This window comes from Mus caroli, unplaced genomic scaffold, assembly GCF_978045245.1.
Source record: "Mus caroli unplaced genomic scaffold, Mus_caroli_1 scaffold_15, whole genome shotgun sequence".
Lineage (NCBI taxonomy): Eukaryota > Metazoa > Chordata > Mammalia > Rodentia > Muridae > Mus > Mus caroli.
Genome location: NW_028227270.1, coordinates 43,460,702 through 43,487,183, shown reverse-complemented (window position 1 = coordinate 43,487,183; position 26,482 = coordinate 43,460,702). Strand labels below are relative to the sequence as shown.

At 37.8% G+C, this 26,482-nt stretch overlaps 1 protein-coding gene across 7 annotated transcripts in view; it reads left to right on the top strand.

Moving 5' to 3' along the window:
• Arb2a (ARB2 cotranscriptional regulator A) overlaps nt 1-26,482 on the top strand; it is a 475,504-nt gene that overhangs the window by 284,347 nt on the left and 164,675 nt on the right. For all 7 annotated transcript variants that reach the window (XM_085830928.1, XM_085830930.1, XM_029468401.2 and 4 more), the window contains 2 exons: nt 14,721-14,837; nt 20,611-20,695. In XM_085830928.1, the coding sequence (XP_085687054.1) occupies nt 14,721-14,837; nt 20,611-20,695 (202 nt within the window). The remainder of the gene's footprint in view (nt 1-14,720; nt 14,838-20,610; nt 20,696-26,482) is intronic.

The following is a 26,482-nucleotide window of genomic DNA, read 5'->3' as shown; positions in this document are numbered from 1 at the left end:
TGATTCCTTAAAGTGTGTATTGAGTAATACATATTTTTTAAATAAACTAGTGACTGACTTTTATAATTTTAAAAAATAATTCCAAGTTTAGTAAGCAGTTCAGAGAGAAACGTTGTGTATTGTTTTCTTTTCCTAATGTGTTCCATGTGGCATCCTAAGACTATTAGCCAATACAGGGTATCTGTGACCTTTGGTAATGGATCTGTCACTTACCTCATCACTTCGTAAGCAAAATACTGATTAATCATTATGGGACAGCTTTTATTATATTCAACATTTTATAATGTGAAATGTTATTTTCTGGTACTATCTACAAGTGATCAGATGCCAACCCATTTATAATAGGCTTTCTTCTTCTAGCAGGATGTAGCTTTGGGCTATAAAAAGTTAATTTCAGATCCTGATATGCTTGCATTAATTTTTGAGACATTGGCTGGTTATAGAACAGCAAAGAATAACATGAACGTCACACTGTGCTATACCTAATCATTGATTACCTCAAGCCAGAGACACAGTGTTAATTTGAGGACTTCAGTGTGCCCATAGAAAAGAAGAAAAGTGACAGTCAGGGTCTAGAGACAGCATCATGAAGCCCCCCAAAGAGAGCAGCAGAGAGCATGAAAACAGCCATGGCACTCACTCTAGCATGGGCCATGCACTCTAGCATGGGCCGTGCTTACTTCCCACCGTTCTGGCTGTCTTTGAAGCTTTATGATTAAAGTAAATTACTCTCTTGAATAACACAGCACTTTTTTTTAATCCAAATATCTTCAGAATGGGAAGTCTAATTGTAATGTTATCTTTTTAGAGCCATAAGTGTTCTCTAAAAAAAAACATATGACTTCGATGTTCATCAGCTGGCATGTTTGATGTAATTCACCAATAAATTTGAATAATTTGACAAAGACAAATGTTTCCATATTCATTTCCGTAGTAAGGCAGTCTCTACATAAAGAAACCATTTGACTGACTTGACCTGCCAAATTGATCAGAAAAAGAACAGAAACAACAGCTATTCCATCTACAGAATTAAAGCAGTTTATGTGTATAAACTACCTCGGTGGTCTCTCAGCCTACAACTTGCACAAAAGTTGGAGCCTGAGGTGTTACTAGAAAGCAGAGTGCTAGATTTTGTTATCAAGGAATGAAAGGCACATGTGCTGACTGATAGGACAGTGTAGTATAAGCATGTAGCAGAGACCTTGTCCTCTATGTGCCTTAGTTTTTGACCCCAGTGTCATTCCATGTCACACTACAGGTGACACACCTATGTTGTGTTACCTGTTTTTCTCTTCAATAGACAACAAATGAATAATTCCTTCTGTGTTTGGTAGTCTTTAATTCTTTTCTTCTCTGTGAGGTTATAGAGCAGCCATGTCGTTATTAATATTTAAATTAGTTTCAGCAACTCGTGATGTTAATTTATAAATTCATTTGGACCATAGATGACATCATTATTTTGCATTCATAACTATTAGAATGTAAATTTTAGAACAGTAGGCTCTAACCCACCCATTTCCAGATAATAAAAAGCAGCTTCAACATTAATTACCTCCTAGAAATTTTAATTCAATTACTGGAAAACTCAGCAAAAGTTTATTGTCCTTTTTGTTTGAGGAAGGGACTAATAGATGCTGCTGTGTGCCGAAGGCTATGTGGGAAGAGATACCACTAGAGCAGATTTGCTTTGCCTGACAAGTCAGTGACAGGAAGTAGTGTGGTAGCTCTCATCATGACACTCACAGTAAGGCTGACTCTTGTTAGAGAGGTAAGGAATCGGGACTCCAGAGGTGCTGTCTTCTTTCCTGTAGTATTCCCTGGGACTGCTCTGTCCATAGTGTCCAGCTTTTCTTGTTCTATGACTTTTCTGAATGTGATAAATTTTTCCCTCAGAGATGCCACTATTACTCTTTTCAATTCTGTGTTTTTTTTAATTCCTCTAGAATGTCTTTCACTCTCTTCTTCAAGCATAGTGATATTTTGTTGTTATAGAGCCACCAATTTTTCATACATATATATGTGCCTAGAAGGGTAATTTGGAAGCTGTCTAGCAATGTGCTACTTTCCTTGCATACCGTATGTCTTTGGTAATTTTTTTTTTTTTTGTCTAAAACCATCTCTCTTGTTCATCTATATCTGTAGCGTGTCTACAATCTCATTTTATAAAATCTATGTGTAATTCTCTTTTGTATTTTGCCTTTTATATTATTAACTCTCTGTAAAAATAGTGTAAGAAGTTCAGCCTGAGCTACTGTCAATCTGGCACCTTCCATGAACTGTTTTAAAATCCCCAAAAATGTAAATGAAGTAATTAACCTGATATGAAGAAGTGACATCTAATTGACTTTCTCAATTAGTGAACTACTAAGTCTTTATTATAGCATTGCCATTTTATAGGATTTCATATTGGCTAAATTCGACACTTAACAAAAGATATGATGCAACAAAATCCTGCCTCCTATCATTATTCATACAGAGCTTATTAAATAGCTGGTACTGTGTAGGCTAACTACTCTGTTTATCTTAAATTATTGCTATGTGAATAAGTTTAAACTCATGAATTTGAGGCAAAGTTTAATGATAATAGGATAGAGGCTGCAAGTCATGGACTCAACTGGTAGTATTCTCCCTCCCCAAAGAAGTGCATGCTAAAGAACAGACACATGAAAGAAAATTGTATTTAAAAACTCCTCTAGAGTCCTCCCTTACCCCATTTCACCTTCATCAGTGTAAGTTTTCAGTGTCTGATATCAGATCTGTCGTGAGTTGTCTAAACGATGTGTTTGAGGGTTGTCTCTTCTGTCAGTGAGCTGCAGCTTTGCTCCGGTGTTTTCCATTAGGATGGATATCGATAGAGGACACTTAGTGGACAGTGACTGTTGTTTATGGTTCACTACTAGTACGTGAACTCGGAAGTGCTCTTTGACTACATGTAGTGCATGCTCATTGTCTATGAAGCAAAGTACAGCCATATACCTGTGAGTAAATAGCTACTTGTTAATCCAGTATCGTCTTTCATATATCTGTAAAAAAATAAATTTCTGAAAGCCTTATCTCAAAATACAGTATTTTAAATGTTTATTTCTATACAATTGTGTTTTAAAATACCTCCTTTTAAAATTTTCCTGTACTTGTTGATCAGTGTCGTGTACATTTATTTTTTATAAGAAACTCTAACTTTATTTTCAATTAAGTATGTAAACATTTAAATCTAAACAATTTCACAGCTATTGCCTCTGCTGCATTTTTTATTGGAAACAGTTTTTTTTTCATACAATATATTCTGATTACAGTTTCCCTCCCCTCTGCTCATCCTGTCTAGATCCACACCCTTTTGGTCTGTCCTTAGAAAATAAACAGGCCTCTTAGGAATAATAATACAATAAAACAAACCAAAAAATAATTACTCAGAATATGACCAAGCAACGAAACAAGGAAAAGAGCCAAAGAAAAAGCATAAGAAATACAGACAGATGCAGACACACACATTCATGTGCACATTGGAGAATCCTATAAAGGCTCTAAACTGGAAGCTATAATATATATGCAAAGGACATGTAAGGTAGAAAAAATAAGCCTTCACTTAATGTTATGAGACAAAGAAGCTCGAAAGATGCCACTGAGTCTAATTTGTATTGTACTTTCTGCTGCTGGGTATCAGATCCACCACTTAAAGTGTGTATCAGTAGTTGACTGGATAGAAATTTCTTGTAGGAACAGTATTTTCTTGAAGGCTGAAGCAGACAGAGAAATCTCAGGTATTTAGTGAAAGTTCCTAGGTAGCAGAGCCATCTGGAGACCCTTGTTCAAATATTTTCAGACAGTACTTGAAACTGGTGGTTTACAGTTATTATGATACTATCTTTTACCCATCTAAAAATGAGTGTCAGCCTATCTTGGTCTGTATTAATCCTCACTTAATTGGCCTATCCTGGTTTAAGATCATTTAAGGGATTTTAATTTAGCTGGTTGGGAGCTCCTCACTGTACATACATACGTGTGTATGTTATATATACATAGGATCTACATATATACATAGACTGTATCAGTGCCACCATTTCACTCTGGTGACTCAGAGCCTCCATTGAGGAAAAGTGATCAAATGAAAATTCCTTGAATATACAGAGGCCAAACTATAGAGGCACTTGGGAACACAGAGCAACTATGTTGCAGGAATGGCTCAAATGTTTGTGTGTTTTGTTCACAAACTTATGTAGCACAGTTTAGTTTTCTTCAATTGTAAGGGCAAAGGCTGAGATTGGAGAAGTTCATTGATGGCTCTTCAGTGACACCTCTCAGGCCACCTGTGGTTACCGGACAGCTTGACCTTGTCTCAGAACATGTGGAGTAGTGGTTTTTCTATACTTTATTTGAAGTTGAGATTATTTTGTACTTAAGTGTGTCCAGTTTTGAAGTCATATAGCTTGGCCTTTAATGTCCCACATGAAATACCTTGCTTTATCTGACACACATTCAATTTGAAATGTAGAAAATCAAGTAATTTCCCCCTGGGCTTACAAAATACAATTTTAATTTTGTGAGTTTGATTTCTATTTGCATTTCAGTGGCCAATACCTCTAATTCTTTCAGCTTTATATTTTTCTCCCGACTTGAGGACTATGTGTGAGATTGTGAAATGATTTAAATCTAAGAGAAACCAATTTGGTCTTGTGGACATTCACAGCATAAGCTAGCTAGACCGAGCTTGGGACATCACTGAAGGCCCATCCTAGATTCAGAGCAGCCCCTTAGTTCTCAGTGGATATGCTGGGCCTTCAGTACCCTTCCTATCCCCACTGCCCACTCTTGTCTCTTTCCTTCCTCTTCGTTTGTTCACTCAGAGGACTGTCCCTCATTAGCGGCATACTTGCTGGATACTGAAAACCAAAAAAATGAAATATAAAATGTTTCTAAATCTCTGAACAAGATGTCCCTCTTGCCTCCTATCTATCCCTCCCCCCCCCCAGTCCACGTCTTTAAATACACACCTTCCACAGGTCATTTCTGAGAAATCATTATATGTTAAGAGGTCATGAACTAGTCAGTGGGTAGCAAATAGGAATGTGGTGTTGGCAAAATGTGATCCTGCCCACTAATAACCAAAATTTAGCAGGAAAGAGACACTAAGTAAATGGCTTTCCAGTATAATAACTGTTTCAGAAAAGAAAATGTAGGCTATAAAATACAAACAATAAAGGAGTTAACAATAGGTGTGCTGTATACAAATTATTTCCCCTACCATCGAGGTCCTTGTATATAAAACAAGTACATGGTTTTTCAACTACAGCTTACGGGGGAAATAAAGGTTGTTCTAAATACAGAGGCCCACAGCCAGACATATAGAGTGAGAGGCCTTGGACCACACAGCCCTGACTGGTATATCTTCACCAAATCACTTCCCTCGGGATTTTAGGAACCCTGCTGAACAGGCAAAAGTGTGTAAGAGCCAGTGGGGATGAAAGACTCCAAGAACCTCAGGCCCTCAACACTAACAAGATCAAAGTTCATTTAGCTCTCTAAGATTTAGACAGCCTGCAAGGGTCTTGAGCGGGTCCTTTGCAAATCTGGTATAGCTTCCAGGTTAGTGGTTTTATAGTGTTCCTAAGAATATAAACAAATGGGTCTGTTAACTGAGACTTTTATTGGGTTCTTTTCCCTTTGTTTGTTTTGTCCAATCCCGATGTGTTAGCTTTTGTTTTTCCTTGCTATATTTTATTTTATCCCTTATTAACCTGCTTGTTTTGTGAGACAGAAAGGGAATGGATCTAGATGGGAGGGAAGGTAGGGAGAAATTGGGTGGAATAGTGAGAGGAGAAAGTGTAATCAGGATATATTATGTGAAAAAAAACTATTTTCAATAAAAGGAAAAAAATCATGGTATGCATATAATTTATATATACATATATACATATATAATCATATGCATATAATTAAATAATAAAGCAAATTTTCACGCTGAAAAAATCGGAGGGAGGTGAAATAAAATATATGTATGGATCAACTCAATAAATGGCCTATACAGAACATGAATCCAATTCTCTCCTAAATTGTAGGATCTGAATACAGAAAACATCTATTACCTACAACAGCTTATAAATGAAAATATGATTTTCTCTGTTCATGCCATGTAACAGACGTCATAATCTTTAAAATTAATGTAAAGCAATATAGGTAGTAAGAATCTTGGTTTTTATCTTTGTTTTATCTGTATGTATGTGTGTGTGTAGGTTGTCTGTGGCATAGCGTTATTACACATGAATGTCAAAGGAAAACTTGCAAATATTTTTCCTTCTGTAGGCCCCAGGGATTGAATTCAGGTCATCAGACCCCAGCATCAGGTATATATATTAAAGGGGGAAAAAAATCTCATCCCTTTATATTCATTTTTCTAAACCAAAAGAATATATAATGCTGTATACCTCCAAGGCTGTAACTCTACTCCCAGTGAATGTATCCCTGCTGTTATTCAATCTGTAGCAATTTATGTTTTGCTATACATCCTCAAACCCTTGAACACTTGTTGACTCTTGAATACATGCATACCTGCAATGTACTTACCAGTGTGCCTGAGTATTTCTAGACGATACCCATCAACAAAAGCTCAGAACTGACTTTCACCAATTATTATACATATGATGCAGTTTGTGTCAGAATTCATAAATATATTCATAAAGTTTTAATAAATATATCATTTTAAATCCCAACTATCATTCTCTAGATGTCTCTCTTGCTCAGGCTGATGTAGATTTGGAGCTAAGCAGTGTTCATTTCTCTCTTACAATATTTCCTTTTCATATATATTCACAATAATGCCAAGTCTGTGTTATATAATAACTTGCCTTCTGTGCTCTAATAAAATCAAACCTCTTTATCAATTAGCCATTGTGAGCATTGCTTAAAATATATACTTGGTACTACTGACACTCCTTTTTCTTTGCAGTTTAATTGACTCCGAATGAGACGCTGACTGGCCTTCTTGTTTTATAAAGTCCTTTTTCTGGTACTATCTTTTCCTTTCAGATCATGTGGTTTTGTAAAGCGCTTTTCCTCTCTCCCAGACTGTCAGTCACCTAACACGGCCTTTTTTTCCCTTTTCCTCTAAACCTCCCTTACTTGTATCTTTTGTGGCTCCAGAAGCCTGTCCATGACAGTGTGGCCTAGGCAGGAAAGGAAAGGGAAGTCACTACTGCTCTCTTCTGCCCGCCTGCAATAATAAATGACAGCTTACCATTCTGTAACTGTGGCTGAGATTTATCTTCATCAATGCGTGTGACCTAAGAATCTTTGGTTTACAGGCCCTAGCCCTTGGTGTTCTTGCCTGTGGAGAGCTTTTTCCTTCCTGAAATTAGACAAAGGTTGCAAGACTTGAAGCTAGGGCTACAAAACACAGGAAAAGAGAGTGTTGTCTTAGCCTGTCACAGTAGAGATCCAGCTGGCTGTGTTTACCTAAGCAGGGTGTGAGACTGCTTGTCCATCTGGGAGGGCTCTGTAAGTACTGAGATGGGCTCTGGTGTTTGAAGTTAGGAACCTTTTAAAATACTGCTTATACATCTTTCTACATGGGTGATTTTCTTTCTTCTTTTACTTTTAGAGAATTTCACCCAAGCGTACAATGCATTTTGGTCAAATCTACACTCCATTCCCTCCATTCCAATCCCCCCTCCCAGGCTACAAATATTCTCTTTGGATTTCATGTGTTCTTAAAAAAAAAATGCTAAGTCCTTCAAGTGTCTTAAGTTTGGAGTATATAGTTACATTGTTAAGCACTCAGCAGAGTAATACTTATACGTGTTAGCCATTTTGTAGTCAATCTTAATGTCTGTGTTATGCATATAGTGGCCAAACTAGTTTCTATGGAGACCAAAGCATGTGCTCATTGAAAAGGAAACTACCACTATTTGCAGCACTTCACAGACCCACTCCAGATGACCATGTGCAAGTAAGAATGTGTGCTTATCCTATTTATACCACATAAGTCAGCCCAGATCACTTTAGACTGGGAGAACGCTTTAATGACTCTTCACAGTGTTCCTCCCTTGGTATGAACTTTGTTGTCACTGAAGAATACCTTGGTACCATATCTCAAAAGGAAGTATGCTCTAAAAACATGACCATGGGTGTTAAGAGCAGAGGTCATGGGCTGGAGAGATGGGTCAGCGGTTAAGAGCACTGACTGCTCTTCCGAGCATCCTGAGTTCAAATCCCAGCAACCACAAGGTAGCTCACAACTATCCGTAATAAGATCTGACGCTCTCTACTGGTGTGTCTGAAGACAGGTACAGTGTACTTACATATAATAAATAAATAAATATTTTTAAAAAGAGCAGAGGTCAGAAATATTACTAGTTGCTATGTCTTGTCCCTCTGTACTTCTTTTACTAGGAGAGTGACTGCTACTCTTATTCTCATTTGAGGCTTTTTAGGATATTTAACCCTAACGAGAGAGAGAGAGAGAGAGAGAGAGAGAGAGAGAGAGAGAGAGAGAGAGAGAGAGAGAGAGAGAGAGAGAGAGAGGGAGAGGAGTGTGGAAGGAAGGGAGGGAGGGAGATCTTTGCTTGCTGATTGCTTTTAACTGTAACACTATACTGCCTTCCTCTAGACACATGCTTTCCTCTAGACACATGTTCTATCTCAGGGCTTTATCTTTGAGGAAAATGTAGATCTGCTTCTGTATCCAAAGGATAGGGGAACTCTTCTTTCCCTAATGTGCTGCATGGTGGTTCCATATTTCCTGGCCATCTCTGGCCACCCTGACAGGGTGGGAGTTGGGAAGGGAAGCAGAATTACCACAGTACAGCTCTGTCCTTCCCAGTGCACGCTGGTACTGTGACTGCTCTCGCACTCTGATTTGAGGATTTTAAGTAGACTTAATAAATAGCAGTTTTCTGTCACTGAGTCATACCATTATGGAAGTGTTGCCCCACAGATATGAAGGCTAAAAACAGGCCTACAAAGAGTTTCCCCTTACGGAAAGAATTTTGGAAAATGAAGTTTGTCAATAAATGTATTTCTGGACTGAGCATTTATATAGACTGGAATACATCTGTGGAGCAGTTTGTGCTGCCCATTTGCATGGGTCACCTATTGTGTGCTGTATGCCCCATCTGCTGCTTTTCTTTACTACTCAAAATGATGCTAGCATTGAGGTACATTTTATCATACTTGCATTTATAAATCGCAGTTATGCCAAACTCTAATCTGAAGGAACATGCATTGCTTGATTTCTTTTCAGTTATTCTTTTCTTACAAGAAGTTCACATGCTGTAACCTTCAGTACATATGTGTAACATATGTCATAATGTAAAGTTAAGGCATGCCTTTTCTGATGAAAGACTTTGAAAATATTCTCCTCCTGTTTAAAGCAGTTTCTTTTAAAATGTACCTTTGGTTCTGCCTGCACGCGTGCATATACACTCCCCTGTACTCAGCCCACAGTGTCCTTTCAGGGGGTCCTCTAGGACTTGAAAATGTGAGGACTAGGAAGACACCTGGCTGCTAGTAATGGAGGAAGGTAAACTGTCACTCCTTTCCTGTTAAAGTTAAGCCATCCCAGGGCAGAACTCCCACCTTTAGGGGGAGTGGGGTACTCTTTGGGGATTATTTAATTCCCCAAATCTGAGACCCAGAACAAAAGACATGCCAAAGACATCCCAGCAGGCCAGCAGGATGTCCTTAAGAAACCATCTTCTTCCTGTCCTCAAATTCAATCAGGACACACCTCTGCCACCATTTTAGTAAATTACATTAATTTTTCCATGTCTTTGATTCTTTGACAGTTTCATACACACACACACACACACACACACGTAATGAATTTAAGTAGTTTGCATTTCCAGTTCCCTTTGCTCATTTCTTTTCCTCTCCCACTGTGAGTACCCATCACAACCAGTCTCGCTCCTGTGTCCATGGCTTCCATTTATGGGTGACACGTTTAATTTAATTAGGTTACATGCAACAGCTTTGGAAGGAGCATCATCTCAGTGGTTACACCACTAACAAAAATGACCCACTCTTTTCCCAGCAACTCTAAACTGCCAGGAATCTTGGGGAGAAACTCTCCCCTATCCATTGATGAAATGTTGCTGGGTCTAGTCTTGTAGAAAACCACAGCTTCAGTGATCCCGTGAACACAATGGCCATGTCACAGTGTTTGAGGTTTATTTTCTGGGAGGAAAAAAAAAAAAAAAAACCTCATTGTGAAGTTCCAGGAGAATTAGATCTTGGGAGGACTCTAAGTTTCTAAGTACTGAAGGGAAACTGAACCTCTAGGACAGTATGACACCTGTAGATCTGTCCAGGGATTCGTGAGAAGAGTATCAGGTAGAGTATCAGAGAAGAATATCAATAAGGGCTGTGGGAGGAGCATGCAAAGTAAATTAGGTGTCAGAAAAGGCAGTGATCCTGGAAGAAGACAGCAGCCCTGCAAAAGGCTCAGACCTTATGTGAAAGAGAAGCAAGGGCAATCATTGCTGACCCAGGGCCCAAGATGCCAGAGGATCTTATGCTCTGACAAGGTCAGTCTGACCACGGTTGCTTAAAGTTTTAAACTTACCTTGGAAGAAAAAGCAGGAGTAAGTGGGCTCCCACTTCATTTCAGCCCCATTAAAATTGGGAATAATATGAGCCCTAATACAGATGGCATATGCTTTTGATCTGTTCAATGTACTTGTTATTAGTTAAGTTGATTAAACAGTTGTTAGACTAGGAATACACAAAATAGTGAAGCTCATGCAGATTACTTTACACTGAACCTAAGTTTAAAGAAATATGACTGGATAGCTGGATAGAATTAAGAAGAGGAAAGTAAAGTCGTCTGATAAAATACCATGTACACTAAAATCAATTTAATCCATAAAATAATATCCTTTTAATATGCATTATTGAGTTCAGAACTATAAATAAATTTTATAACACTCTTAGTTATGAGTTTTAGAACCTAATTGGTTCCTGACTTATGTCTTAGCATGTTTTTATTTGTCTTTGTCGTTTTCAACATTCCTTACTGATTTGCACTTGAGTCACTTCTTAATTATTTTTTTAATCTCCAAATACTATTGGAGAGTTAATTAGATATGCTTTTATAACAAGAATATCATATATGGCTGAGAAGCATCCATTGTGATGTGTGTGTGTGTGTGTGTGTGTGTGTATCATATTGCTGAGAAGTATCCACTGTGATATATATGTGTATATTGTATGTGAGTGTATGTTTGTATGGTATATACATACACACATATGCAACAACACACATCTACTGTCAGGCCACAATTGTCCTGACGTAATATCTGTGAGACCTATGACCATTTTCCTAACAGGTCTAGGGATATTTCCTCATCCCAAATATGGAAAGTAGCATGTTTAATATAAACTGCAGTAGCAGTTATGAATAAATGGGAAATAAATCAATACCCTATACTAATGAATACATTATTTGTTTTAAAACGTATTGACTAGTTTTTAGATATAAGTATCAACTGTAACTTTGCCATTTTTTGTAGGGAGCAGAGGAACCCCTGAGTGTGTGAACTCCTGGATGGATGTGCATTGTTGTCGTGAGCCATCCATGTCAAGGACCAAAGCCTGAGACTCATTAGAGATCAGTAAAGCCCTCCCCCATGGTGAGGCATAGAGGGGTGGCAAAACCTTCCTTTAGTCTTGGAGCAAATGTGGACATTGTGAGCACAAAGTATCCACTGTAGCTTTTTTCCCCAGACATTTATAGTCTGAAGACTGCTGTCCTCCAGAGACTTAACTTCCAAGATTAGCTAAACTTGCCTTCTTGCCTTAACTGTTCAATGGCCATATATCTGTCATTTCTTTGTTCCTTAACACCCTGTTAGGTTAATGCTTAGAGCTTTGTAAGGACATGACAGAACATAGTATATTAAGCCATGGATCATTAGGATGTTAACTCTATGAGATATTAAACTCTTTATCACTTCTGTTGAACTATTCTGAAGTTGTTCTGAACTGAAATGAGATAATCATTGTTTCTTTCTAAAAGGCTGTTATAGATATTAAATTGATCTTAGGTGTGATTGTCCAAAGGGATTGCTTGGATGCATAAATACCCATAGTTCATCAAGAATATGTTAAACTTTGAGATTGCAGGGCCTTGTTGTTTCTTAGAGATTATGGGTCCCATGGAGATACTCATGAAAGCTATGGATCATTGCCTAAAAGAGTACTCCTAAGTTATATGAACATAATTTTCAGTGTTTACCTGAATGGATTTAATTAAATACCATTATGTCCATCTTAGATGGGCATGTAGAACTTCAGTGGTATGTCTTTTTCCTTTTCAGATTTCTAGAATCCTAGCACACTGCTATGTTATAAATGACATCCTATAACTTGTTTTCCTGCCGCTCTACTACACCCATTTCTTGCCTCACTCTATTCTATCTAAAATCTGCTTCTTAAACATTCCTGATCTAGGTTCTTAGGTAGTCATTTCCACTTGGACTTCCCAGTGTCTTTGCAGTGACCACACAGCATTGTGGAAGTGAAGAGGGAAGGGAGAAAGACTACACCAGGCCAGCAACACACGGAACAGTGGCTTTGCAAGAAATGACAGACACACAAGGTCCCACCAGTGCTGAAGTTTTTGAAACAGAAGTAAATTGACTTATTAAGATTCTTTTTATTGATTCACTGCCATCTAAAGGATCAAATATTTGCGATTCTTTGACGCGGGGTTCATTACAGATGAATCTTTAAGTTTCACAAATTGCTCTTTAAGTTCTTTGGGAATTTGGCTATTCTAGACTTCTAAATATGAACTATCAAATTGATTTTTAAACCGCAAAGTTTTATAGCACTATTTGGCTGTATCGTATTGGACTAGAATATGATGTGAAGAACAGTTGTACAAGACACATCAAGTGTGTAAAGTTTCTGTCAGCTAGATGGTCCCAGGTCATTCATCCAGCAGCTCCGTGTCATTCCTGTTCTTAGAATCTTAATCCCCAGACAGTTAGCGTTTGCACCAAGTCTGTTGCCTGTTCATCTCTTAATTTTATTTCAAAAATGACTATCAAGATTTAATGTCTTCAGATAACTAAGTAAATTTGCATATGTTAGAAACAGCCATAATAAAACCCAGATCCAGAAGTCTTTAGATTACCAGAAAATGTTGTTCTTCAGTTGTAACTTTATCAATTGTCTAACCCTCTGTATGTTTTCATGTTTAGGAAATGAGAGCAAGGTCATGAGATTTCTTCCTTAGCCAGATGGATTTACTATTGTGGGATTTTTAAAAATTAGATGATGTTATTGTATTGTTTAATATTCTAGTGTCAATAGTGGCCCAATTAGAAAATTATTTTTTTTTAAGGTAAAGAAAGTAGATACCCATTAGTATGAAACATTTAACTGGAGTGTTATATGCCTTAGAGGTTATAGACATTGCTAGAGCGGGGGGGGGGGATGTTTTTATGAAAGTCTTTGGTACTGCATATCAATATCAGTTGTAGTAGCTCATTATTATATGAGCAGAAAATACAAGTACACCAAAATACAAAGTTATAGGTGCAAAAATGCTTCCAAGGCAACATTAGCAGTGAGTTGAATGCTTTTATGTAGTACTCATTAATAGACATGAAAATGCAGAGTTTAATCTGAGAGAAGAATTGATTTTGAGATAGCTCAGAGTACGTCAAGTATCATCTGTCTAGACATGTGACTTACAGTGTCTCTGCATGCGCTCTCCCCCGTTTGCCGCTCTCCCCTTTGTTAAGCCCACCATTATGTTTCTGATGGACAATTCATTGAAATTAAACACAAATGGTAGAGAAGAGAAAGTGCCCTTTTTCTTCAGTATAGGGTCATTGGTGGAAAGAAGTACAGCATTATGACAGAACATGGGCTTTAATTTTTTGTTATATTTTATATATTAATAAGCCACATCAGGGTGTCCAGTATTCACAGATTGAAATAGCTTTTGCTTCTTTTGATACTACACTTTTACTTTTCCATTTCCTTATCTGGCTAGCCACTGAGAAAGTAGTCAGTATCTTCTGGCCAGGCAAAGTCCTTCTTTTCAGAAGGTAGTAAATTTTATAGATATAACATTGTATAGAGAGCAGTCAAAGTGTAATAATTTGCCAACATAAAGAAATGTATCAGAGATCAAAATAGTATCATTAGAGTGAATGAGAATGTGTGTGTGTGTGTGTGTCTGTGTGTGTGTGTGTGTGTGTGTGTGTGTGTGTGTGTGTGTGTGTGTCTAAATCATCGAGGAATTGCGTAGCCATGGTAAAGAGCAGGCTAGTTAAATTGGAGAACTAAAGCAAGATGCTTTTTTTCACCAGTGTGCCACCACCTGAAAATTAGTAGAAGACAGTCCTGAGTAGATAACAGTGAGCCCCAGGTGCTAACTTCCCTGAAGCACTGAAATGGGAAGTGATGGAAGAAATTTATAAAAGAAACCCTCAGGGATTCCCCTGTGATCCCTTTAATCCTTGAATTGTCAAGCCACATGGAAAATAATAGAGCTGGGTCGTTCCAGGACTTAAGTAGTATTAGCTTTTTGAAAGAAAATGTTGGCCTTTTCATATCCACGGACAGGAATAGGATATGTATTCAAATAGAAAGGAGTAACTTGGAGCCAAAGATGCATGTCTTTTTTTCATTTCTAATATAGTATTGTCTATGACTAAGCAGGCTTTATTGGGAAGAAAAATTAGAGTCAATGGTTTATTTTGTTCTTTTTAAAACAGATGATTCAACGAGAAGCAGATGTAAAAAGTAAGGTGACTGCTGTGGCATTGACAGACTCTGTTCACAATGTGTGGCATCAAGAAGCTGGCAAAACCATCCGAGAATGGATGAGAGAGGTGAGGCATGGCTTGGTTTGGTGCTGAGATGAATGGGAATGAGCCTTTGTATTTGGAGACCCCAGCAACTTATATTGCTGCCCATCCTGCATTCGCTAGAGACAGAACACTCAGAATGAAAAGTCTAGATACAGTTAAAATAATAATAGAGACCTTCTTCTGAAGAACAACACTTGCATCCTTGCCTCCATTACTGAATAGAGTATTATGTATGCATACACTATGCATTTTAGCTGATAAGGTCTTGATATTACAATTTATATTCCCTAATGTTCAATTTTTCTAGCTATTTATTATTGAAGCTGCATAATTACAAGAAAGAAGTTTCATGTACACTCAGTCTTGTCTCTTTTTTTCTGGAAATACGATAGGATATGCCACTATGAAAGTGATTGGCTAAGTACTGCCATAGGGCTGGAAGTGGTAAAAAGCTGACTTGCTCTTACAGATGTTTGAGCTGGCCACTGCCCCACCTCCTTCTGGGCAAGCTGTTTATTGCATGTCCCTGGTGACTCTGAAAACTAACCAGGATCTACTCTTCAACATGGCCCATGTTTTTTTCTTCAGTCCATTATTCAGCCCACTGATCCTACAGACATCCAGTTGAAAGTCCTTTCTATTTACGTTACCTTCCTGAGACCATAAGAATTTGACATGATCCACATGGTAGAATATCAGTAATGATCATATAAGTCAGTAATTGCTCAATTATGGTACTTACTCCTGGGCATTCTTTTTCTATTAGACGTTCTTTATGAACATCAATCTAAGTGACAAATAAGCACATGCATGCACATACACAGACATACACACACCTGTGCACACACAGATGCACTCACATAAACCTACAAAAAAGTTAAACTATTTGAAAGTATCCTCTCTCCTAATAAAGACATTTAGTGAGCTGGAATAATCTATGAACAGTCCCGCTACAGAAAACAGTACTTCTGTGTTCACATCCTGTTGGTTAGCTTCCTTATTATACCAAATAGTAGCTTAAATTTGAAAGTAAAACACTGCCAGCAATTGCTTAGGCATTCTTATTATATTAAAGACTGGGAATGCCATGGTTTTATTTCATAAGCAACAATTTAATGTGATAAAGTTGTTTGTATTAAACATTTTTACCGGAAACCTCTTAAATATTTCAAGCCTATCAATTTAGCAAACAGAAGAGACTAAGAATTAAATGTGTACAGTAAATAATTATAAAATAACATTTTCTCATAAAGAAGGCTTAAGGAGGACTACATTAGTAGTCCACTGAAAGGAAACCTGCCCTCTGCTAAAGGGCTCTTGTCATACCATGTCCCAGAACAGTCCATGCTTAATGTATGACACGCCTCGGCCATAGCCCTGACCTGAAGTCTGTAGCACCCTCTTTGACACCCTTTGACCCTTAGTATAGGCCCTAGGGACATGGTCTGGTCATGTCTGAAGAGCAAAAACTCCATCAAAAATTAGCCCTTAAGGCCATAATTATTTACAACTTATGTGAGGGTAATTAATAAATGTGAGTAAAACCTAGAATCAAGCAATAAAGGAAGCTTTTCTAATACCTTGCACAAAATTATCTTCTTTTTCTCTTCAGATATACCAAATTTTACATTCTTCTTAATACTACTTTACTAATTGTTTTAGAATTTCATAGAATATATGTTGATTACTCTGTCTGTCTCTGTCTTTGTTTCTGTCTCTCTGTCTCTGTCTCTGTCTCTGTCTCTCTCTCTCTCTCTCTCTCTCTCTCTCTCTCTCTCTTTCTCTTTCCTCTTCCTTTCCACTTGCCCATTTTTATTGGGATAGAGAGATGACTCAACCAATAAGAGAAACTCACAACTAGCTATAATTCCAGCTCCATCCAATGGTTGTGGTGCCTTCTTCTGGCCTCTGTGGGAACCTGCACTCACATGACATACACTAAAGGTTTTTATAAAAAAGATTGATTGATTGATTGATTGATTGATTGAATGTATATGAGTACACTGTAGCTGTCTTCAGACGGATCAGAAGAGGGCATTGGATTTTATTACAGGTGGTTGTAAGCCACCATGTGGTTGCTGGAAATTGAACTCAGGACTTTTGGAAGAGCAGTCAGTTCTCTGAACTGCTGAGCCATTTCTCCAGCCTCAAATTAAAATTTTTAACATAAAATTGTATTTCATGACAAGATGGCTCAGTGGGGATAAAAACGCTTACTGCACATGACAACCTGACTTCAACCAGTAGATTCCATAATAGAAGAAAAGAATCCATTCTTGAAAGCCCTCACATACCCAGTGTGATTAACTTGCACACACACACACACACACACACACACACACACACACACACACGTGCGCGCATGCACACTCAATAAACTAAAAATTAAGTAAGATAAAAACAAAAATTATTTTCATGTCTACACAAATGTTATCCAACCTAGGCACAAGACAAAGCATGTCACTCTTCACTGTGGCCATTAGGCACTTCCTGTTCCTATGACTAGTCCCTAAACTATGGGTTTTACAAAGAAAATTTCTCAACCACAAAACTACAAGATCATAATCACAGCATAAGAAACCTTTTTACATTGAAACTCTTTTTTTTAATTTATTTTTTACAGTCCATATTTTGTCCCCCCACCCGATCCACCCTCCAACTATTCCTCATCCCATACCTCCTCCCTCCACCCCGACATGACCTCTTAAGTTCCCTAGGGCCTCCAGTCTCTTGAGGGTTAGGTGCATCATATCTGAATGAACACAGACCCAGAAGTCCTCTACTGTGTGTTGGGGGCCTCATATCAGCTGGTGTATGCTGTCTGTTTGGTGGTCTAGTGTTTGAGAGACCACAAGGGTTCAGATTGAGACTGCTAGTCCTCCTACAGAATCGCCCTTCTCCTCAGCTGCTTTCAGCCTTCCCTAATTCAACCAAAGGGGTCAGCTGCTTCTGTCCATTGGTTGGGTTCAAATATCTGCCTCTGACTCTTTCAACTGCGTGTTGGGTCTTTTGGGGGGCAGTCATGATAGGTCCCTTTTTATGAGCCTTCCATAGCCTCAATAACAATATCAGGCCTTGGGACCTCCCCTTGAGCAGGATCCCACTTTGGGCCTGTCACTGGAACTTTATTAAACATTTTTTTTCCTTTTGGACATGAAGATATGTGAGGTAAGTGATCCATTCCAATACTCTGGCTCTCCTGAGGACTCCTTTCTTCAGGTTTGCTTAATGAGACAAGCAAGTGCTACACCAGTCTCCTGGAAGAACTGCTGGTTTCTGTGCTGTAACTTACCTTCTTGACCACTCTACATCAAAGACTGAGATTCAGGAGACGAACAGCATATCACTATGGTTGAAGTTCAGCTAGTTTTCCGAATGTGTAGCCACCCGAGATACCCCTATCCCCTGTGAAGAACTGGAATTAAGAGGATAATTGGGGAAATAAGGAGAGGGGAAAAAAGCATTAGAACAATTTGAAACAAATTCAGGGAAGTACATGTGAGAAGGTAAGGTTTAACACAGATTAAATACATGAGAAAGGTCTATATGTCTTTATTTACACATTGCAAAGTTTATGCCACTTTATTTCACTTCTTTCAGTAGCAAACATTTTACCTTGTACCTGCTTTCTCTGTACTCTTCCCAGTGGAACTACAGTGCCCCATGTAGAGAGCATGGACATTCTGCCTGCCCCTCCCTGCCTGCCCCCTCCCCACCCTTCAGGCTAGGTTTCTTTTCTTTTCAGTCGTAAGCAGGATTGCACAAGGTGTTTGACCTCTTCACATTAACTATATGCTGCTTCACTCGTCCCTGATTTTTTTTGCATGTGAGATCAAAGCTTTCCGCATGTTCTAAAAGAACTAAAATTTCAGAATTATAAAATGGTACCCTATATTTTCCTTTCAGTCTCTGAACCAAAGGTGATCTGTTTTTTTTTTTTTTAATGGACATAAGGTTCATTTGACTCAGCTTTATAAGTCAAGATGAGTTAGAAAAATGATTAATTGCTTACAGATTATAATGTGCCATCACTTTTATTAATACTAGAAAATTCTGTAAGACATAGTTTTACATGTGTGAGATGTAGGTGATCAGTATTAAGACTGACATATCACCTGGGTAATAGCCAACTTTCATCAGATTTGGAGGCACTAGTAAGATGAATAATAATTAAAATATAGACCTAATCGCTGCCTGTCTGTTGGTAGTGCTAATTGCTGTCATTGAAAAGACTGAATTGTTTAAACGTGGGGGAGAGAAAGAGAAAGTCATTCTTCACTGAAGCTATCTCCCTGTATCATAGGAAGCCTATTTTTAGTACCTATAGAAGTCATGATTTTTTAATTTATTAGGGGCTGTGATGAATGATAAAACAAATCATCCATTTACATATCTTGACACTGCTTTGGAGAATACTTATTTCTTACAAGCGAGTGTCACATTGTATATAAAAGCTGGCTAATTGTGTGCTAATCTTCTGCATTATCTAGAATTCTCTGAAGTGGTCTTCTATCAATGGTAATATTAATTGTACTTATTTCAAATGTATGAAATATCTTCTAAATCCCTATTTCTTTTATAATTCATATTCCTCTTATATTGTCTAATTTTACTTTCAGCTGCTAATTAAGATTAGGAGTGCACATTATAGAATATATATCCATTCCAAACTATCAAGCTTTTGTCACACATGAAAAATACTAATATCTTATCTGTTTTAAATATAAAAAGTGTGAAAGCATTTAAGAACATTACTAGATGTGTTTGTTTTCATGGTTTTTTCCAACACAGTTCAATAGCTTCATTGATCCACTGTTTCTTACAAAAATCTGCCATGCTTTGTGAGCCTCACTTTCTAATCTCATACAGCAACCCTTCCTTTATATTATCCCTGCTCTCTCTGGTCCCAGAACAGTAGGGTTGCCTTGACAAATCTATTCAAAAGCCATTCCTCGGCCTTTATTGGTGGGGACTGGGGCCTTTGAAATTCTCTCCTCACTGCAGCACAGCTGACATCTTCTTCCAGACAGAATGAATTAAGGAAATACAATAAGACACTTGATCTACCAGTCAAGGACCCTTCCTTAGTGAGAACAGATTCCATGGTGCACAGCCAGGGCAGCAAGCATCGAAAATGCACAAGACATAGTGTTTACCAGAATAGCAGTCACAGATTTTTCTGACATGATTGATGGAAGAATTTCTTTTAAAATAAACTCTGTCTATGGAAATTCTTTGTGTGTGTGTGTGTGTGTGTGTTGTGAATATTTCTTAAACTATATAATCACATCTTTAAACTAGTATTAAGTATATATTTAAGTGTATGAAAGACCTAGAATGTTATTTCATTTATCTGACTTGCCAGTCACCATCACCTGCAAGACTGAATATTAATGCTGAAGTTTTGTGTCCTCAGATACAGCTACAGTTCACCAGGTTGTATTTGTATATAATTTTGATATAGTATTCATTGAAGTGGGTCAGAGTAAAAATTGAAAGGAATTACAGGCCAGAGTTGAGGCCTTTACATCTAACTTTTCTTAGAAATATATTGCACCATAGTTTACTGTTTATGTGTCTTAGCATCAACACAGATTATTTGCTGAATTATAAAAGGTAAAGTTTTCTATAGTCATTAATAATTACTGACTGCTTAAATAAGTAAAAAATTTTAAATGTATAAAATATGAATATATTACTGATTTATTTTATAGGACAAATTTACCTCTTCAAGCTAGAAATGTAGCTTTCCCTTTAATTATATGTAATCAACATTGTGTCTATTACATTGCAGAACTGTTGTAACTGGGTCTCCAGCTCAGAACCATTAGATACATCGGTGGAGTCCATGCTGCCTGACTGTCCCAGAGTGTCTGCAGGTATATGTTTGACGAAAAGGGGAGTATACATAAAAGTCATACTGGTGAAGTGTAGAATTCTGTTTTGTGAATTAAATACATTATTGCTCTATCTTAAACTGTTTATAATATATTCCATAAGTCTAAAATAATAGCAAAACTTGGTTAAGTAGCTTAAAATGCTTATCAACAAACATGTCAATAATAATATAGAGAATTTCTCTTGGAGCTTAGGGAGATGAAACTGTGCTAAAAGACAAGAACTCAGTAGCCATGTAGAATTTCAGAAAGATGTTTGTTTCTGAGCACCAATCCCAGTACTAATGTCAGTTAGGCATATGATCTAGAGAAAATGTATTTTCATGCAAAGATTTTTAAGTGGACATTGTGTGTGAATCCCTATTGGATTTGGATGTAGGAAGTTATGCAAGGTGGCATCCTAGGCAAAAGAAACAGCATTAGAAGGAAGAGAGCCAAAATGGTTCTAAAGACATTCAGAGATAGTAAAGGCCAGCATGTTCTGCCCATTGAAAGAAGAAAGGCAGTAATGCATCCAGGAGCAGCAGGACTCTGGGACATGGTAGGACCGTGTTAATTTCTTTTGTATCTGAATATCTAGGTAGAAAGTGACATTATATTTGTCATTGCTTTTTTAGTTTGGCTTTTACAGCTCCCAATAATTCTCTATGATAACACAGAGTGAGCAGTAGTGATAACTAGTGACAGCAGCTGACTTGCTATGGCTATGAATGCTAGAAAAGAAACAGGAATTTGGAACAGAGACTATTCCATGTCTCAGTCAGATAGATGACAGCTAATCACCAAGTAAATGTGTTTATTATTTGATGGAAACCATTTGGTGACTGGTTCAAATTGTAGGTGATAAACTGCTGATAGTTAAATATCACTCTCATTAACACATTAACTGAAATTCACTGTTATTAGAACTAAACTTTTTGTTTCTCAGTCAAGGTCTAATCAGAGAAATAGAACTACCAAGGGGTATCTATGCTATGATACATTTGTATATGTACGTTTTGCAACCTGCTTGGTTGCTCATGGTAGCTATATGCTAAGAAATCACAGAGCTCCCAAATGCTGTCTCAGTACCCATGGGGAAATGCAGAGTTAGTTTCCTGAGAGCCACTAACCATATTTTTTTTATCAACCAATCAAAACAAATTCCTTGTTTTATATGAGATTCTACTTAAATATACATCCTATCACGTGTGTTGTTCAAATCCATGCCCAACATCACTGTAATTCATGCCTGTACATGGCTTACACATACATTTCTTTGCCTGTACATGGCTTACACATACATTTCTTCATAGCATGTGTCACAGCTGTCTTGGATATAAGAATATCACAGCTGCCTTGGATGAAAGAATATCAATTTGACATTCCCATAACACCATATTCAGGGTATCATTTGAAATGTGAAATCAAAACACAAAAATGTGAAAAACATGATACTAAACAGTCCATGAAAATTCACTTGTTTACAGTATTAAAACTGAAACAAGAAGATAGACCAGGGTCTTTTTGAAACATATGAATGATGATGCAAACTTTAGTAACTCTGTGTATGTATGTAATGACTACCAATGTAGCATAAATGTTGATTTGGGGTTATCAATAAGTTGTAGTGAGCAGATGAGTTCAAAAGTCTAGGATACAGAAAGAATTAAGACATTATCAGTATAGATGACAGATCTTTTTTCTTTACTGATATTTGACTAGAGCTAGTTAAACAGGCTTTTCAAGGACAAAAATTTGCATTTGATGTTGTGACTTTAGGACCTAGAACAGATACTTACTGAAGTTTGATATAAAGTGGAAAAGAACAAAAAATGGGCTAGAACTCATAAAAGCTAGCTTCCACAAAGATGGATTCATTTCAGTGAATCTTGCTTGTGTTGTCTGTGGTACACATGTCCTGTGGAATTCCATGTCCCTTGTTATGGACTTAAGTACACACATACTAGCTCCCATGGGCAGAGATGCTAAAGGAAAAACAGAGCAAGTAAGAACAGAAGCTCCTAGCTACTGCCTCCCACTACAAGATATGTCCAGATGTTATATGCTAGGAATGGCTGCTGCTCTGCAGTGTATGGGTCCATGACTGACCCCACCCCCAAACACACACACGCGCACACACACACACACACTCCCTTGTATGCCTTCTTAATGAGAAGCATAGGAAACAAATTGTAAACTATCATTCAACCTAGACAAATTTACAGTTTTCCACTCATTTTCATATCCTTAATATATCATTTGACCTAGCAGATGGTTCATATCTGTAACCCTTATACTTGACTTAGATAGGAGGATTACAAGTTCAACGACAGTCTAGGTTAGTTCTTGAATAAGAAAGTGAGCTCAGGCCAGCCTGGGTCCCACATACAGGTATATCCATACCAAAATAAAGAAAAAACTATTACTAGCTTTTTGAGTCTTTGAAACTGTTCATGTAATTATAGCTGGTGTTTACAACAATCTTCTATGTATTCAGAACCTGTAGGCTTTAGCTGCTTGGGATTCTTCCCTAGTTCAATGATGTACCCCTTTGTTTCTGGAAGGTCTCCTGCCTAAATCAGAGTTTTATAATCCCGTATTGAATATAATTGCAGGAAGTACTAACAGCCTAGAGAATTTCTGGATTGCTGATTGTCTTACTTATTTGTCTATTGCTCTGATGAAACTCCATAACCAAGGCCACTAACACAAGAAATTGTTTATTTAGGATTTTCAGTTACAGAGGGTTAGAGCCCATGATAGTGGAGCAGAGTCATGGTGGCAGGAACAGCTTAGATCTTACATCTTGATACTCAAGTAGGAGGCTAGAAGGTAGAGAGAGGCAGAAAGAAGGAGAATGTGCAAGTCTTTTGAACCTCAAAGTTTTGAAAACATAGTGACACACATCCTCCAACAAGGCCATACCCCCCTAATCCTTCCCAAACAGTTCCACCAACTGAGAATCAACTATTCAGATACATGAGGCCATGGGAACCATTCTCATTCAGACCACCAAACAGATAAATTCTTCTTTACCTATTATATAGGAGCAACTCTGTTTTCACGTAGAAATAAGGATATGTCATCCACATAGTGTCATAACAACAACTATTTCCTGTAGTCTCAGAAATATCAGGTAATTAAAGTAGAAAGATAGTAGTCTCAATTTTCTATGGAATCCTTATTAGAAAACCAACACACTATTCCTTCTTGTAGAACCAAGACTTTAGACCAGAAGAAACTGGAGTCACCACCAGAAGAGTGGGAAACAGCAGTTTTATTAGTAGATCATTAGGGGTAACAGAGAGGTTAGTCACTTTTCTATCCCTCACTCACACATCAATAGTAAATATCTCTGTCTACTAAACACTGGTCTAGAGGACACTGTTTCAGCTCCACTGGGTATTGTCACTCAGCAGGCATCATAACTTAATTTTTAAAAGGTATTTCCATTGTTTTATCAAGCTTGCTGTTGAGGGGCAATAGGGAACATGGTAAGGCTATGGTGTGCTGGCAGACCTCAGGCTCCACCTTGTCTATCACTGGTCCTCCTGATGAAAACTAGCTGCTGTGCTACAAGCTGCTCTTTGGAGAAACTGGCATGGTGAGGAGCTGGGTTGTCTCTGGATAAAAGCTAATGAGAACTTAAGGTCTTCCAACAGCTCCATGAATGACCTTGAAAGAGGATGCTCCACAAGTTGAGCCATGAGTCAACTGCAGCCCCAGCTTGACTGTACCCTTGTGAGAGATACCACCAAGATCACTCAGCTAAGACATGTTAAGATGTCTGACCCACAGAATGAGATGATAAATGAGTACTGTCTAGGGGATGATTTATTACTCAGAAAGTGGTAGTTAATACTGCAGAATGAAACTTTGACTCTGGGAGTCACTGTACCCTGTGCAGCAACACCACGATGCACTTATTTAAGTAAGTAATAAAGCCTTATGAGGCTCACCTTCTAATATTGTGGCCTTGCAGGGAAACTCTTTCTAGAAAGACATTTAAGTAGTCATTGAAGATCATCTGTTTCTACCTTGCTCCACTTCTCACTCCAACTCCCCAGTTAGACTGGCTGTCAAAGTATTCACCTATTTTTTAACCATTTTCCCCTCCCTTAAAGAAGAACTTGCTCCTCTGTAGTAACTTCTTAAGGGATTGAGTCCAGAAAAATTGAAAATATTTCTTGCCAGATGCGGCAACAGGAAAATCACAAGTTCATGGGCAGGCTGGGCTGCAAAGCAAGCTCTTAAATAGGCGAGACAGCCTGTACACCATAGCAATAGTCTTGCTAAGGGGTGGGCGTGGAGGGATTTTATATATTCTGAGCAGTACACATTTATATAGTCTTCACATAGTAAATACTTAATGAGTTCTGGGTACTATTTGGGACCTGAAAACAGAGCAGTTAATAGAGCCTTCCCTAACCGTATTTTCCCTTGGAGTTAAAACAAGCAAGCAAGCAAGCAAGTAAGCAGGAGAAGGAGGAAGGGAGGAAGGGAGGGAGGGAGAGAGAGAAAGGAGGGAGGGAGGGAGGGAGGGAGGGAGGGAGGAAGGAAGGAAGAGAGAGAGAGAGAGAGAGAGAGAGAGAGAGAGAGAGAGAGAGAGAGAGGAGAGAAAGAAAGAAAGAAAGAGAGAGAGAGAGAGAGAGAGAGAGAGAGAGAGAGAAAGAAAGAAAGAAAGAAAGAAAGAAAGAAAGAAAGAAAGAAAGAAAGAAAGAAAGAGAAAGGAAAAGAAAAAAAAGAAATCTTCTATCTTGCTGATGTCAGATGTGTTTTTCCTTAAATGCTGCATATGATATCAAATTGGTGTTAGGGCTAGCATCCCTAACTCCTCTCATTCATATGCACTGACAAAAGAGAAATAGTTTTTCCTCCAAAATCAATGATTTCCCTCTTTATTTAACTTGTTAACAAAAAGTATTCAGTAAATGCATACAAGAAACAGGAAAGAAAAGAGATACTTTGGGAAAGGGGGGGGGCAAAATGATCAAAACCAGTTGTAAACATGTTTAAATAAAATATACTTATATCAAGACATTTTACCATACTTCATAAATATCTCAAAAGTAAAGAACTGCTTTAGCAGAGGACCTTAAAGCAGTCCAAAGCACCTGTATTTGGCAGCTCATGACAGCCTGTAGCTCTATTTCCCAGAGATCTACACACACACATACAAACACATATATGCATACTCATACACACATATACATATACATACACTCACACACATACGTTAAAAATGATACTTTTTTAAAAGAAAAGAACAAGAAGCTAGAAGCCACAACCTCGGCCAGCCTGATGAAAAGGCAGGTATTTGGGGTTGCTTATGGAAGTTGTAATGGTGCCAAAGGGAATGTGAGGGTAGAAGGCTAAACAGAGAGGACCCACACTTCTCTATGATGCCCAGATTTATATTGAAAGGGAGAAGTAGCAATAAGCTCCAGGAGAAATACCTAGTGGGTATTTAAGAAATCTTAGCTCTGTGTCAGATGATCTCTTTCCTACTCTTTTAATTGCTTCATACTATTCAAATCAGTCAGTTATAGTCACTGCTTCTCAGACAATAATGTGAGCAAGTTCTGTAGACTCTGGAGAAGTAATTTTAATTCGGCAGAAAGAAAACATTATTAAAATATAATGAAATACAATGTATTCTTTCTAAGCTTTCTTTTTAATTTTGAAGGTTTTTCTTAGTTTTTAAAGCTATGATTTCATTGATATTTTCCTGTGTTCCCTTAAGTTAGTAGGTTCATAATATATTATATGGAACCTAGACTCTTAGAA